General features: G+C 40.4%; 1 protein-coding gene across 3 annotated transcripts in view; it reads left to right on the top strand.

Moving 5' to 3' along the window:
* The window catches only part of LOC117359162 (solute carrier family 22 member 15-like), a 150,439-nt gene that overhangs the window by 73,071 nt on the left and 61,930 nt on the right, over positions 1-15,438 (top strand). For all 3 annotated transcript variants that reach the window (XM_033941443.1, XM_033941441.1, XM_033941442.1), the window contains exon 7: positions 4,926-5,066. In XM_033941443.1, coding sequence (XP_033797334.1) covers positions 4,926-5,066 — 141 coding nt within the window. The remainder of the gene's footprint in view (positions 1-4,925; positions 5,067-15,438) is intronic.

The following is a 15,438-nucleotide window of genomic DNA, read 5'->3' as shown; positions in this document are numbered from 1 at the left end:
TATGAAATTCCCCCAATTTTAATAGAGTAGTTTTTATTCTTTTATATTTCTTTATATATACGTGATAGATGGTATATCAAGAAAATATTAAACTTAAAACTTGCTTGCTTATGAGTAACACAAAAGCACAGACCACCTATTTTCCCTCTCATCAGGACATTACAAAAATGCTAATGGACCATTGGGACGTCCCAGAGGGGCCCCTTTGGGTGGGCAAAGCCATGGCAAAGCTCTATTCGATGAATGCTGAATTTAACCAGCTCTTTGTTCCACCGAAAGTGGATTCCCTGGTGGTGCAGGTTACCAAGTGTACCTCCCTTCCCAGTGAAGATGGTGTGGTATTAAAGGATGCCCAGGACTACAGGCAGGATATTTTTCATAAGAAATTCTTCGAAGCTGTGGTTTCAAGTTTAAAAGCAGCTGCAGCGGCATCTTTTGTCACCCAGGCTTGCCACTCCAATTTGCTCTGTGATCTGGAGACAATAGTCGGTAGGGATCACCAGTTTCTAGTGTCTGGAGTGGATCATATAGCTGTTGTTCTGTATGATCTTTTCAGAATCGTGAGCAAAATGTCTGCTTATTCCATTTCCACTCGCAGAATGCTGTGGATCAGACAGAGGGCGGGGGATTCCTCCTCCAAGTCGATCTTGAGCAAATTACCATTTAAAGGACATTTACTCTTTAGGAAAGGTCTGGATGATCTTATGAGCAGTGTGCAAGATCGCAAGCCAAATTCTTTACTGGACAGCAGAAATCAAGCCCCTAGGGGGTCAGGTTGCAGTAATTTGTGGAGCTCCAGATGATATCACCACTTCTCAGGAGGACCTTAAGGTTGGAGATCTTTTCAAAGCTTCAGACAAAGATTTGCAAGTGCCAGGCACCCTCAGTCTTCAGGATCGTGTTCCACCACAACTCCCAAGAAGCAGTTATGACGCCAAGCCATCAGCCGAGCCTCCACGCATCAAAGGGAGGTTATCGGTCTGTTGCAGTGCATGGGTGGAGATCACTACAGATCACTGGGTGTGGGACATTATACAGAAGGGGTACAAGCTCGAGTTCTTTCTTACCTTCCTGAACATTTTTCTGGCCTTTCCAGCTGGAAGGCCAGAAAAGCAACCAAATTCCAAGCAACAGTGCAAAAGACTGCTGGGTCTGGAAGCCATAAGAGCCCATACCAGAGAAAGACTTGGGCTCCAGCTGATACTTGGTATACTTCATAGTGCTTAAGAGAGCCTCAGAAGACTGGAGGCCGATTCTAGGCCTCAAGATACCCCGTTTCTGGATGGAAACGGTACGATCAGGAATTATTTCAAAGGCGCTTGGGGAATTTCTTGCCTTGAGATGGGACATGATCGAAACATTCAAGGTACTGAAGGGGATAGACTTGGTAGATAAGGACAGGTTGTTCACCCTCTCCAAGGTAGGGAGAACAAGAGGGCACTCTCTAAAGTTGAAAGGGGATAGATTCCGTACAAATGTAAGGAAGTTCTACTTCACCCAGAGAGTGGTAGAAAACTGGAACGCTTTTCCGGAATCTGTCATAGGAAAAAACACCCTCCAGGGATTCAAGACAAAGTTAAACAAGTTCCTGCTGAACAAGAACATGCGCTGGTAGGGCTAGTCTCAGTTGGGGCGCTGGTCTTTGACCAGAGGGCTGCCGTGTGAGCGGACTGCTGGGCATGATGGACCACTGGTCTGACCCAGCAGCGGCAATTCTTATGTCTTATGCTGGATTTGACGGTGGCCTATCAGCACATTTCCATTTTTCCAGAGCACAAGAAGTTCTTGTGTTTCCATGTGCTGGAGCAACACACAGTTCATGGCCTTGCTCTTCAGGCTAGCCATGGCACCAAGGACCTTCACCAAGGTGATGGTTGTAGTTGCAGCACACCTGCGCAGAGCAGATATACAGGTACATCCGGTCCAGGTGATTTATCACTTTTAACTTGTCGATGTGACTTAGTACATCTTCCAGATTCACCGAGATGTCTTTCACTTCCTCTACATCATCACCCTCGAAAACCATTTCTGGTTCAGGTAGATCTCTTACATCTTCTTCCATAAATACCGAAGCAAAGAATTCATTCAGTCTTTCCGCTATGGCCTTATCCTCCGAGTGCCCCTTTTGCTCCTTGATCATCCAATGGTCCCACTGATTCCCTCACAGGTTTTCTGCTTCTGATATACCTAAAAAAATTGTTATGAGTTTTTGCCTCTTTTGCAAGTTTCTCTTTGCTGTCTTTCTTAGCTGTCTTTATCAGTGCTTTGCATCTTATGTTTTCTTCTTATTTTATTCATTTGTCTTTGGGATATATTTTATTGGTGGAGAATTATTTCATATAAGTAATGATAGGAGCAGAATAGACATGTTTATCGGGGAGAGCCCCCATACTCCTCCCTATTCTATTTCTTTTCCTGGGGTGACTGCTTTGATATGAACTGAGGAATTGGAGGACAGCCCAGAGGGATGGGAGACGGAGTAAAATAATGCTAATGAGGCTCTTTACAAGAATTCTTGTGAGAAGGGATTGGCTACCCGAAAAGTTCAGGAATAAAGTGTCTACTAGAAAGAAGATTACCAAGATAAGAACCTAATCTTTCCATGTTTCCTATTCCCTCTTTCATTCTATAGAACTAATGTCATAATTCTTATTGGTTATCAAAACACTCAGAATATCTTTATCCTAAGTAAAAGCACTGAAATCAATGGGTGGAGTTAATTTCCCAGACCTCCTGTATTATTGCCTTCCTATTATGTCACAGTGCAATTTGGCTCACCTCATCAGATTCAATGTCAATACAGAGATGGCTACAAATTGAAAAAGCCCTTTTGACTTCTATACCTTTATCCAGGTCTTCGGGTATGACCCTCCCTCCTTCATTTCTTTCCAGTCCCATTAGTGAAACCACTTATATTTTAGAAATTCAGTGATCCAAGTCCCTGTATCATTCTATTTGGTTTAATTCCATTGTTTTAATTGATAGGACTAAAATCTCATGGCCCACTTGGCAAAAGTTAGATATTTGGAATATTAAAGTCCTTGTTAATAACTTTCTCCAATTTGAGAATCTTTGCTGAATTAAAATCTTGGTCCGGTCTTCCTGACTGTTAATTCTATGATGAGATTCAGATAGTGCATTCTGTTAAGAAAGTGAATATAGTTTATTATAGATTTAAAAGAAATTCCCTCTGCTTTTTTATTGTAAACAATCCACTGCATTAGGCTTTTCAGCTTCTCACTTTTACAAATTAATTAAATCACTGACTTGTAAACATTTAATTGGTTTAAAAAAATGTTGGGAAGAAGATCTAAATTACTCCTGTAAGAGAAAGACTGGTCTAGTTTTTGGAATATAACTTTCTCTTCATCCATATCAGCCATAGAATCACATTTAAAATAATGTTACTCATCTTCAAAACTTTAGCTTGTGAAGAACCCCAATTTATATCTAGACTCTTGATACCCTATAATACTCAACGTTCACTTCGTTCCTCTAACCAAAATCTTCTCTCAGTTCCTTCCTTGAAAATTATTGGTACTAGAAGGGCAGATATTTTTTCTGTGACAGGTCCCCTATGGTGGAATGCCCTTCCCCAATATATTCGTGATGAAAAAGACATTTTAATATTTAAAAAATCTTTAAAATCTTATCTATTTAGAGATGCCTTCAATGTTTAAAGCAGATTATGTTTTTTAATAGCTGAGATTTTTATGTACCCTTACCTATTGTTTTTTCCCATTTTTCTATTTTAAACGAAAACTGTAACTTTTAATTTTTTCCATCCCAACTATATGTTTGTTTTAGTCAAATGTTTGTTGTTAATTTGTGAACCTCTTTTTTCCTTATTATATATTGTGATGTACATCGCTTAGTGATTACAATAGGCGATAAATCAAATTCTGTTAATAAACTTGATAAACTTGATCCAGATCATTATCTATAACTGAAGTGAAGGAGAGGCCTAGTGGTTAGAGCAGCTAACTTAGCACCTGTCTAAAATATGTAAACCACTTTGATTGTAATCAACCACACAGAGAAAGTGATATATCAAGACCCATCCCCTTACCTCTTTACCCTCTAACATAATCTATGTGTTATCTTGCCCATAGATCCTGTTGGACCCCTATTAAATCACATTATATAATCCCCCTCAATGTCTTCAAACTGTTGGTCCTGTAAAAATAAGAGCTAGGTTCTGTGAAACATATGACTATTCATGTTCAAATCTATTGGAAAGATGTTTGGACTTTTATATGTATGATTTTACATATTTCACCTGGAATCACTTACAGTACAAGTTATGTTGCAATCCATATGTTTGCAATATATTTTGAATCACCATCAGTGTTCTTTTCTGGACACCTTGTTATCTTTGTCTATTAAAGTCATTTTGAACTCAAGAAGGTTTAACTAAAGTTCACTATAATCAATAGTGGAATTTAGTATGTACAACCAACATGTTTGAAATATATATTGTCAAGAAGTCTATTTCATGTTCTAAAGCTTAAATGGTCAGTATTGTCATCTCATGTCCATCATGACTCTACTGTATCCACATGTCTTAAGTTCCATTGTTCTCTGTCTAATGTTATATATTAGGTACATTATAACCCTTTTCTTTGTTTTCTTTTTGTATATACTGTAAATAGAATAAAATACTTAGAGTTAAAAAAATTGTTGTATAGGTTTATGTGAGAAAATTATGCACTGAGCTTCAGTGTCTGGTTATAATGTGGTTTGTTAGAGCAACTTTCTATTGTGGCAGGTTGATGCTATGTATTCCATTTACAGTATAAATGTGCAAGTGACTGCATTCTCTTAAAAACAAATTTCATCAAGGTTCATTTTGATTTTTATTAGGAAATCTAATCAACACTATTGCACTAATGCAATCTTTTAATGTAATTTGTGTGTCTTTTCAGGTATGTTTGCAGTTTTGTATATTATGGTCTGACATTAAATGCTGGTGAACTAAAAGGAAACCTGTATCTAAATGTGGCTCTTTATGGTCTTGTGGAAGTTCCAGCATTTCCCCTCTGCCTATTTTTTATTGAAAAATCATGGTAAGCTTGAAAAAGCTAATAATCAACAGTTATGGACCATCCAATTCAATGTGCATTGTTGGAATACAGTAAAACCTTGGTTTATGAGCATAATTAGTTCCGAAAACATGCTTGTAATCTAAAACACTCAATATATCAAAGCGAATTTCCCCATAAGAAATAATTGAAACTCATACAATTCGTTCCACAACCTCAAAACTTTATTACAAAATACTATGCGTACTTGTATTGTAAGATCTCGCTCATTTAGAACCGTCGCTACACTCCTGCAGTATCGGAGAGAGAGAAGAACCATTGGCTAAGTTGTGATGATGTTACGCGTATATACTGTATGTTCTTTTATTGCAAGACCTTGCTTGTTTATCAAGTTAAAATTTAATAAAATGTTTTGCTTGTCTTGCAAAACACTTGCATACTAAGTTACTTGCAATCCAAAGTTTTACTGTATTTTGAAAGTATCTGTTCTTGTGATTGATGTGATATTGAAGAATGCAGTGCCTCCAGTGGATTATAACACTTGTATAGTCATCCAGCTCAGAATCACATGACATAATGTGATAGGAGCACATTCAAATTGGAATATATCATGCAATATAAAATCCTGGGTTTTAAACATTTAAATTCTCAGCTTGAACAAAAAGATTTTATGAAATACTTGATGGCACCTCATTGTGCCCCTTGCTTGAATACTCTTTCTCAGAGGACAAGCAAGCAGTATATTCTTATATATGGGTGATGTTGTCCATGGAACTTGTTACGGACATATACCAAAGTATACTGTCACTTTAAAACTTTAGCACTGTCCATACTGTGTATGCCTTCCCGCCCGACATTGGCTCATGGGACCTTTAGTTCTTTTGATAGTCAGGTGGGAGAGAGTTTCATATAGGTACAAGTACACTTCCAGGCAGTACTCACTGGTTGAAATACTGGATAATGGGCCAGAACATATGTGAAAAAAGTTTCAGGGGCATGTAAAAGAGAGACAACAGATTAAGGTGAGAGTACCTCTAATTCAACCTCTGTGAAGGTAAAATAGGAAGTTGCCCTGAACCAGTCATTGAGATGGCGTAACTGACACGCTATAGATAACAGATGTATATTTAACAGGCCCAATCCTCCCTTATCTTTAGGAAGAGTCAATTTAGAATAAGGCAGGCACGCTTGCTTACCATTCCACAAGAATTTCTGCAATGCTCGACGAAGTTGAGTGTGATAATGGACAGTACAAAGCATAGGTAACATTTGGAAGAAGTACAGCCATTGTGGGATGACATTCATATTATACAATGCAATGCGTCCCTGAGGATAAGACTGCCACACACCCAAGAGAAGCTCCGTAGAATGCAGTAAGGGGTCTAGATTTACACTAATCAAACTGGATAGATCTGCATGCAGGCAAAATACCAAGATATTTGAGTTTATTACTGTCTGCCCATCTTAATGGGAACTCCCCTTCCCAAGAACAGCGCAAAGAATCTGAAATCGCCAGAGCCTCAGATTTATGTGCATTTAAGCGATAACTAGAACAGTAATTAAACTCAACCAGTACCGCCAAAGCATGTGACAGGGAGGAATGAACATTAGTAAGGACCAGCAAAACATCATCAGCAAAGGCCAAGGTTTTAACTAAACCTGCTGGAAATCGGACACCTGCCACAACCAGATCTTTCTGAAGTGTATACAATAAGGGTTCAAGATAAAGCAAAATTAATAAGGTGGACAGGGGACAACCATGATATGTTCCTCTGCAAATAGGAAAGGGAGAAGTAACTGTGCCATTAATCAAAAGCGAAGGAGAGGAGTACAAGGCTCACATAGCTTGTAAGTACCTACCCCTAACTCCCATAAATTCTAAGACTTGAAAGAGATATGATCAGTTAACCTGGTCAAATGCTTTCTCAGCGTCAAGGCCTACCAGTAACAAGTTTATGTCCTGCAATGTACTGTGCAAAATAGACATTAAGATCTTCCTCACATTAATCACCGATTGGCACCCTCTCACAAAGCCAGCCTGATCATGGCAAATCAACTGAGGTAGGTAAACTGCAAATCTATCAGCTAACAATTTGATATTCACATTTAACAGGGAAATAGGGCGATAGGATGGTGACCATGCTTCAGTAACAAAGTTATCAAGGCCGTGTTGGCCCGTTCAGGGACCTGACTCTAAATATATTGGTGTCAACAGACCAAGGGAATACGCACTAAGTCGGAAAGCAGCTTAAAGAATTCAGGGGTGCACCCGTCCAATCCAGGGGTTGTCCCTCATTTAAGACCCTTAATAGTCTTTTGAACTTCTAGACAAGTTAAAGAGGCGTTCAACAAGTCCACCTGTGCCCCGCTAAGACGAGGTAGTCTAGCATCTTCCAAGTAGTCCGATAAAGAAGAACCAGAGTTTAAAGGCACCTCCTCATAAAATTGGCGAAAATAAGCCTGGAAGACCTCTGAGATATCTTCTGTTGAGGTCATTCGACTTTCATCCTGTTTCTCCAAGACATTAATAAATCTAGTGCCCTGTGAATCTCATAATATCCGAGCCAATAAGCAACCTGGATTGTTGCCATGCCTATGAAAGGTATGAGCGCAGTAGTAATAAAATTGTTTAGCTCGTTCATGCAGTAAAGCACTAAGGGCAGCCCGGACAGATAAATAATTTTCTTTATTAACTCCCATCGGAGAGGAAGCATATGTTCTCTTATAAAGTCTACATTTATGTTCCAGGGCGGCAATTCCATGAGAAATATGCTTTTTGCGAGCAGACATATAAGAGGATAATATCCCCCCTCAAAACTGCTTTCAAAGCTTCCCAGTATAAAATAGGGTCAGTTTGATGATGTGCATTAAATTTCTCATATTCCTCCCATTTTTGAATTAAATACTTACAGAAGCAGTCATCCATCAGTTGTTAAATAGGTAGGAAATCGCCACAGTCTATGGGTGCTGGGATTCCCCGGAAATTTCAAATCCATCCAGATCATACAATGGTCCGAACAAGCTGCAAGGCCAATGGTAGCAGACAACACCATAGAAAATAACTTGGCCGTGAGAAAAATATAATCAATTCTGGACTGCATATTATGAGATCTGGAAACATGAGTATAATAAATATTAAAAGGATGGAGCAGGAACCACACATCCATCAGGTTTAGATCTGTAGTAGGTTAGGCCCTTACGGGCGCCTAAGGCTGGCTGACCATGCCTCTTGTGTACTATCTACCTGAGGATCCATAACTTAAGTTCAAGTCGCCCGCTACCAGTAACGGATAGTTGGGTTATTGAGAGGCTAAACGAATGAGTTTCTGAAGAAAGGCATGCTCATAAACATTGGGCCCATAGACCTCCAGCAAATGGAAAGTCTGGTTAAACAAAGGTGAAGTAATAAGTACCTGCCATAAATGTGTGAAGCTAAGTAATCTGACAAGAAGCGATTTCCATATTAAGACAGCTACTCCACATTTCTTTGTTTGGTTAGATGCATAATATATTTGACCCACCCAATCTCTCCTCAGCTTTGCATGTTCAACATCAGACAACCTGGTTTCCTGCAGGCATGCTATATCCATAGAGCTTCACTTGAGATAGGTCAAAATCTTTGAGCGTTTTATTGGTGAATTGATACCAGACACATTCCAGGAAGCAACCCTTACATTATCAGGTGACTTTGGTGACATCAAGGGGGTTGGTTGCTGAACAGTAGATTAATACCCCTGAATGGAAACAATCCCCAGGCCCCAGCCCAAACCTGGGGAAATACATACACAAGGAATAAACAATACGCTCTGTGCGCAAAAATAATGTTCAAACTCCCCAACTCAACTCTCACTCCCAAAGAATAAAAAAAACAAAAACATAAAACAAATAGAACAGAAAACAAACAAAAAAATCTCAACACCACCCATTCATTCAGAACCCCTCATCCCCGCCCCATTCATACACTCCACAGACCTGTGCAAATACCATCATATCCTATCCCAATATCAAAACACTGTATCACACTCACGCTAGCCAAACGATCGGATATAAGTATGAGCGCCAAGTAACGATCCGGTGCTTTGAGAACCCCGATACCATCAACCTGTAGTCAAGTATGTAGTTATGGAAAAGGAACAAAGAAAGGGGGGGTGCAGAGCCAGCCAGATCCCCTTACCTTCGTGGCGCTTTTCCCCAACCGACCGACAACAGGCCCGGTCCGACAAACCTCCCTGCCCTGTAGCCGTGAATCTAAATTACCTTCTTACAGCAGCTGGATTCAGGGCAAGGAGGTTTGTCAGATCGGGACTGTTCTGTTGTCGGGCGGGCAGGGAAGCGCCACAAAGATAAGGGGCAGGGAGGGAGAAAGGGAGGAAAGGTGGAGTGGAGAGGAAAAGATGCTTAAGGGAAATGGGTAAAACTGAGGGGGGAGAAGGACGCTGAAAGCACTGGAGAAGATAGAGGGGGGAGAAGGATGCTGAAAGCACATGGGGAAGACAAAGGAGTGGAGAAGGACTCTGAAAGGACATTGGGAAAACAAAGGGGTGGAGAAGGACTCTGAAAGGACATGGGGAAGACAAAGGAGGAAGAAGGATGCTGAAAGGACATGGGGAAGACAGAGGGGGAGAAGGACACTGAAAGGACATGGGGAAGACAGAGGGGGAGAAAGACACTGAAAGGACATGGGGAAGACAGAGGGGGGAGAAGGATACTGAAAGCACATGGGGAAAACAGAGGGAGGAGAAGGACACTGGCAGGACATGGGAAAGATGGGGGGAGAACGGCGCTGAAAGGAAATGGGGAAGAGAGAGTGGGGAGAAGACGCTGAAGGGAAATGGGAAAGAGAGAGTGGGAAGAAGATGCTTAAGGGAAATGGGAAAGAGAGAGTGGGGAGTAGACGCTGAAGGGAAATGGGGAAGAGAGAGTGGGGCGAAGACGCTGGCAGGGAAGAAGACAGAGATGCCAGACTATGGGGGGAGCAGAGGGAAGAAGATTAGTGCCAGACCAATTTGGAAGGGGGGGGGAGAAAGGGAGAGGCACAGTAACAGAGCAAAAGGAAGACGCAGAGAGAAGAGAGATAGTGGATGGAAGGAATTGAATGAGAACATGAGGAAAGCAGAAACCAGGCAACAAAGGTAGAAAAAAATTATATTTCTTTCTTTTCTTTTCTTTCTTTTTTTGCTTCAGGATAAAGTAGTATATTAGTTGTGTTGATAAAAATTAATAAACATTAGAGGCTTTGGTAGAAACCCGTTTATAAAGTATGTATTCTTCCCAATTAATATTTCCAAATTAATAAAGTCTCTTTGCTTATTTGTAAATGGGTTTCTACCAGAGCCTTTAATTCAGTAGCATAATTAAATGAAATAACTATTTCTGAAGTTTATAGGGACGGGCGGGGACGGAGGGGATTCCTTGCGGGGACGGGTGGGGACGGAGGGGATTCCTCGCGGGGACAGGTGGGGATGGAGGGATTCCTCACGGGGACGGGTGGGGACAGGTGGGACTTTGACGGGGACGGGTGGGATTTCTGTCCCTGCGCAACTCTCTAGTCTGGATCTATTTTCCAAGTCATTGAGTTTCTCTGAACGGACAAGTGCTTGCAAGGATTCCAAGTCTGCAGCTACTCCACGTGCATCAAACTCTCATTTCCAATTCAATAGTTCTCTACTTGGTATCTGTGAGCAGTTGTTCCACTCGCAACATATGCGCGGAAAGTTGTTCGATTCTAGATTCCAAAGTTTTCACCATCGCTGCAGTTAAATAGACCAGAGCATTTTTGGTAAACTGTGTAATTGCTCCAATAGGCCCTTCCGTCATCTTATCCTTGCTAGGCTTTACCCGATCTTTCTTCGTACTCTTAGTCGACATAGCTGAACCAGAGTGAGCCAGATATCTGTCCATAGATGAGGGACTCAAGTTAAAGTCCAAAGAAGAAATTATAGGAAAAAACAGCATAGCTTAAAGGTGATGGTGTCAGAGGCTTCCAGAGCATGGCTGGATCACGTCATTCCCTGTTCACAACATCATGTGATGACTCCAACTTTTTTTTAAAAAATGGTTTTCCTTTTATCATGATTTTCTTTAATTATATCCTTTTGACTTATTTTTATGTCTAATTACTTTAATGTAGCGCACTCAGCACTACATGACATTAAATCAGAATCACTACTACTGAGGGAAGGCAACAAATTTCATGTAATATATAATCACAGTTGACAAAAACTTTGAATGATATCAAAAGCACATAAATCTTGATTAGAGAAACCACTTACCTTATGTGCACCGTTACAGACCTTCATCCTCAGCTAATTGTAGCATAGAAACATAGAAACATAGAAAGTTGATGGTAGATAAGGGCTATAGCCCATCAAGTCTGCCCACACCATTTACCCACCCTCTTAAGTCTACTGACCCCCTAAAGTACAATTGTAATTATACTGTCACTCTACTGACCCGCTCATTCAAGTCCTAGTGACCCTATCCCTTGGCATGACCTCGTAGGGATCTCACATAGGTATCCCATTTGTTCTTGAAGTCTGGGATGCTGCGTGCCTCGACCACCTGAACTGGAAGCTTGTTCCAATGCTCAATCACTCTATCCGTGAAGAAGTACTTCCTGGCGTCTCCACAAAACTTCCCTCCCTTGAGTTTGAGCAGATGTCCTCTTGTGGTCGAGGGTCCCTTGAGAAGAAAGATATCATCTTCCACCTCGACCTGTCCCGTGATGTACTTAAATGTCTCAATCACGTCTCCCCTCTCCCTACGCTCTTCGAGAGTGTAGAGCTGCAATTTGCTCAGTCTTTCTTCGTACAGGAGACCCTTTAGCCCCGAGACCAACCTGGTGGCCATCCGCTGAACCGATTCAATTCTGAGCACATCCTTACGGTAATGTGGCCTCCAGAATTGCACACAGTATTCCAGATGAGGTCTCACCATGGCTCTGTACAATGGCATCATGACTTCAGGTTTCCTGTTGATGAAGCTTCTCTTGATGCAACCTATCATCTGCCGTGCTTTAGATGAAGCCTTCTCCACTTGAGTGGCTGCTTTCATGTCAGCACTGATGATTACTCCTAAGTCTCGTTCTTCCGTAGTCCTGGTTAAAGTTTCTCCATTCAGGGTGTAGGTTCTGCAAGGATTTCCGTTACCGAGATGCATGACCTTACATTTCTTGGCGTTGAAGCCCAGCTGCCAGATCAAGGACCATCTTTCTAAAGTACGCAGGTCTTGCTCCATAGCATCCTGTAGATTATAGCCGTTTACTATATTGCATAGTTTGGGTAACACAAACATGAAATAACTACTCCTCTTCACCCACACTCGAAACTGATTATAAAGTGCTTATTTTTTGAAAAAAAAAAAATAAAATAAAATAAAAAACACAAAACTTCGCTATTTCGCCAAAATATAACTTCATGAGTCACTATGTCGCCTTCAAAATCGACAAAAAACGAAACTGTTCCACCTGTGACGATCGGAGGGAAGAAACAGAAATCTGATCTGAACACGCCAGAGAAAATGGCGTCCAAGAACGATGAGGCTTCATTAGAATTGCTCTTGAAAGAAATAAGATCAAATCGGAGCATAATTCAAGAACAGGTTGATGAAATCAAACTCTTAAGGGGTGAGATTGAGGCAATTAATTCCCAATTTGTGGATGCCCGACACCGTTTGGACGTCCTAGAGGAAAAAACATCTGTAATATCTTCACTACAAGAAACGGTAATTAAACATGACAAACTGATCACTACTTTACAAAGAGACTATGAAGATCTTTCTAATCGAAACAGAAGATCCAACTTAAGAATTATTGGGCTACCTGAATCATCGGAGGGCTCTGATATGGTTGCCTTTCTTTCTGCTTTCCTGCCTGCTACCCTGGGTCTCGTCTTCTCACCTCCACTGGAAATAGAACATGCTCACCGCGTGCCGTCTCATCTCTCTGCACATGCATCTTCTCCCAGACCTATTGTGGCTAAACTCCTCAGATTTCAACACACATTACAGATCCTCACAACAGCTGCAAAATCTAAATCTCAACTCCTCCACCAAGGTAGGAAGTTCTTTATAGTTCCAGACCTGGCCAAATCCACGGCCTTGAAGAGAAAAGCATTTCTTTCCCATCGACAAGAACTTAAAGACATAGGAGCCAAATATGGTCTTATGTACCCAGCAAGGATGAAAGTGACCTACAACAACCACACATCTTCATATACTGACCCTAATGACTTAGTTGCATTTCTGGAATCTTTAAAAGTGCGCTGACATGAATTGATGCAAACAAACTTACTGGTTTCTCAATTATATTGCAAATATTAATAAGCACACCAATTTTCAATTTATTGATATAGTATGGGTGTGGGGTTCTTTGCTAGCTTTCCTATATGTGTTATATCTTTGTACTCACAGGAGCACCCATAAAAACTTTTAACTCTATGTATGAGAATGTGATCCTTTGCGATGACATTTTTTACTCTTTTTCTTCTACCTTTATGTTCTTTCTTTTACTTTCTGACAGGAGTGTCTTCCTCAAACATTCTCTTTACTATATACACACATTGAACATGTGTAAAATATACTGCAATATATTAAGGTATTTAAAAGATTATGGCTGACTTGCATATTTTTTCTTTTAATGTAAATGGACTAAATCATCCTATTAAAAGGAAAAAGATAACCAACTATATTTTTAATAAGCACCCTGATGTGGTTTTTTTTTACAAGAGACTCACCTACCTCTCGCTGCTGCCTTAAAATTCCAATTAAAGGGATACTCCTCTCACTTTTATTCTCCTGCGACCCAACGTAAGAAAAATGGAGTTTCAATATTTTTTCATGATAAACTCTCTCCTGTAATACACTCTTCTACGACGGATAAAGATGGAAGATGGTGCTTGGTGCACGCTGCGTTGCACTCAGTAAACTTTGTGTTCCTAAACATATATGCTCCAGTCCTAGATCACCCAGAATTTTTTCAAGATCTTCAGGTGGCGTTAGTAGAATACAGTTCTTACTCTTTAATACTTGGAGGCGATTTCAATCAAATTCAAGATATTTATATTGATAGATCATCTTCTTGCAAACCCTCCAAATCCAAGTCATTCACAGCCTTACACGCCCTAAAAGATGCCTTCTCCCTTGCAGATCCATGGCGTTTGTTTAATCCAAAAGGTAGAGAATACTCTCACTATTCACCACCTCATAATACCTACTCAAGAATAGACTTCTTTCTTATATCCTCCTCTCTCATTCAAGACCTTGCAAACAATGTTATTCACCCAATTTCTCTTACAGATCATGCGGCCACCTCCCTACACTTACTTATCTCTGCCCCTCGCAAAGAATCTTCTTCTTGGAGACTAAACAATGCTTTACTCTTAGACTCAGAAATAGCTGACAAAATTCAATCTTTCACTGCTGAATTCTTCGAATTTAACTCCAAAGATCCAGAAATTTGCCCATCCATTGTCTGGGAGGCTTATAAAGTCTCCCTTAGGGGTGAACTTATTAATCTTGCCTCTTGGAAAAAGAAACAATCCATGAAAAAAGAGAAAGAATTAGAATCTTCTATCAAAGAGTTAGAACTACAACATATGTCTACCCACTTACATGATCCATCCATTTTTCAACGTATACAAAATCTTAAATACGAATTTAACACTTTAGTCTCCAGTACTGCTAGACGAGATATTTTTATCTCAACCTCTGGACATTATATGGGAGACAACCTTATGGGACGCCCTTTGGCTAGATATCTTAAAACTAAATCCAAACGTCTTCATATCACAGCCATTCAAAACTCATTGGGACATATGGTTAAAACCCGGTCTCTGATCTCTTCTCAGTTTGAAAACTTCTATACTACTTTATATAAATCTGATTTTTCTGCCTCAGAATCGGAGATAGACTCTTTTCTTGCTTCTTTGATTCATCCGACCTTATCGGACTCTGTGAAACTAAAACTGGACTCTCCCATTACTGTATCTGAAATAGAAGCCGCAATATCATCTATACCTACCGGCAAAGCCCCAGGTCCTGACGGGTTTACCAATGAATTTTTTAAACAGTTTCGTAATCTCCTGGCTCCTCATCTTCTTTCTTACTATGAATTTCTCCACTCTGATCCAGACAAACAATTCAACTTCACTGAGGCCACTATAGTAGTTATTCCCAAACCTGAGAGAGACCCTACCTTGGTTAAAAATTTTCGCCCCATTTCTCTTCTTAATTTAGATTACAAGATCATGGCAAAACTTCTTGCACTGAGACTCAACAAAGTGATCCCCTCTCTTATTCACAAAGATCAAACGGGGTTTATTAAACAAAGGTTTATAGGAGACAATATACGCCTTTTTCATCATATTAATGCCCATGCTAAAACACTCTCAGATCCAGT

Source organism: Geotrypetes seraphini, chromosome 4 (genome assembly GCF_902459505.1).
Source record: "Geotrypetes seraphini chromosome 4, aGeoSer1.1, whole genome shotgun sequence".
NCBI lineage: Eukaryota > Metazoa > Chordata > Amphibia > Gymnophiona > Dermophiidae > Geotrypetes > Geotrypetes seraphini.
This window is presented reverse-complemented; position numbering and strand designations above follow the sequence as displayed.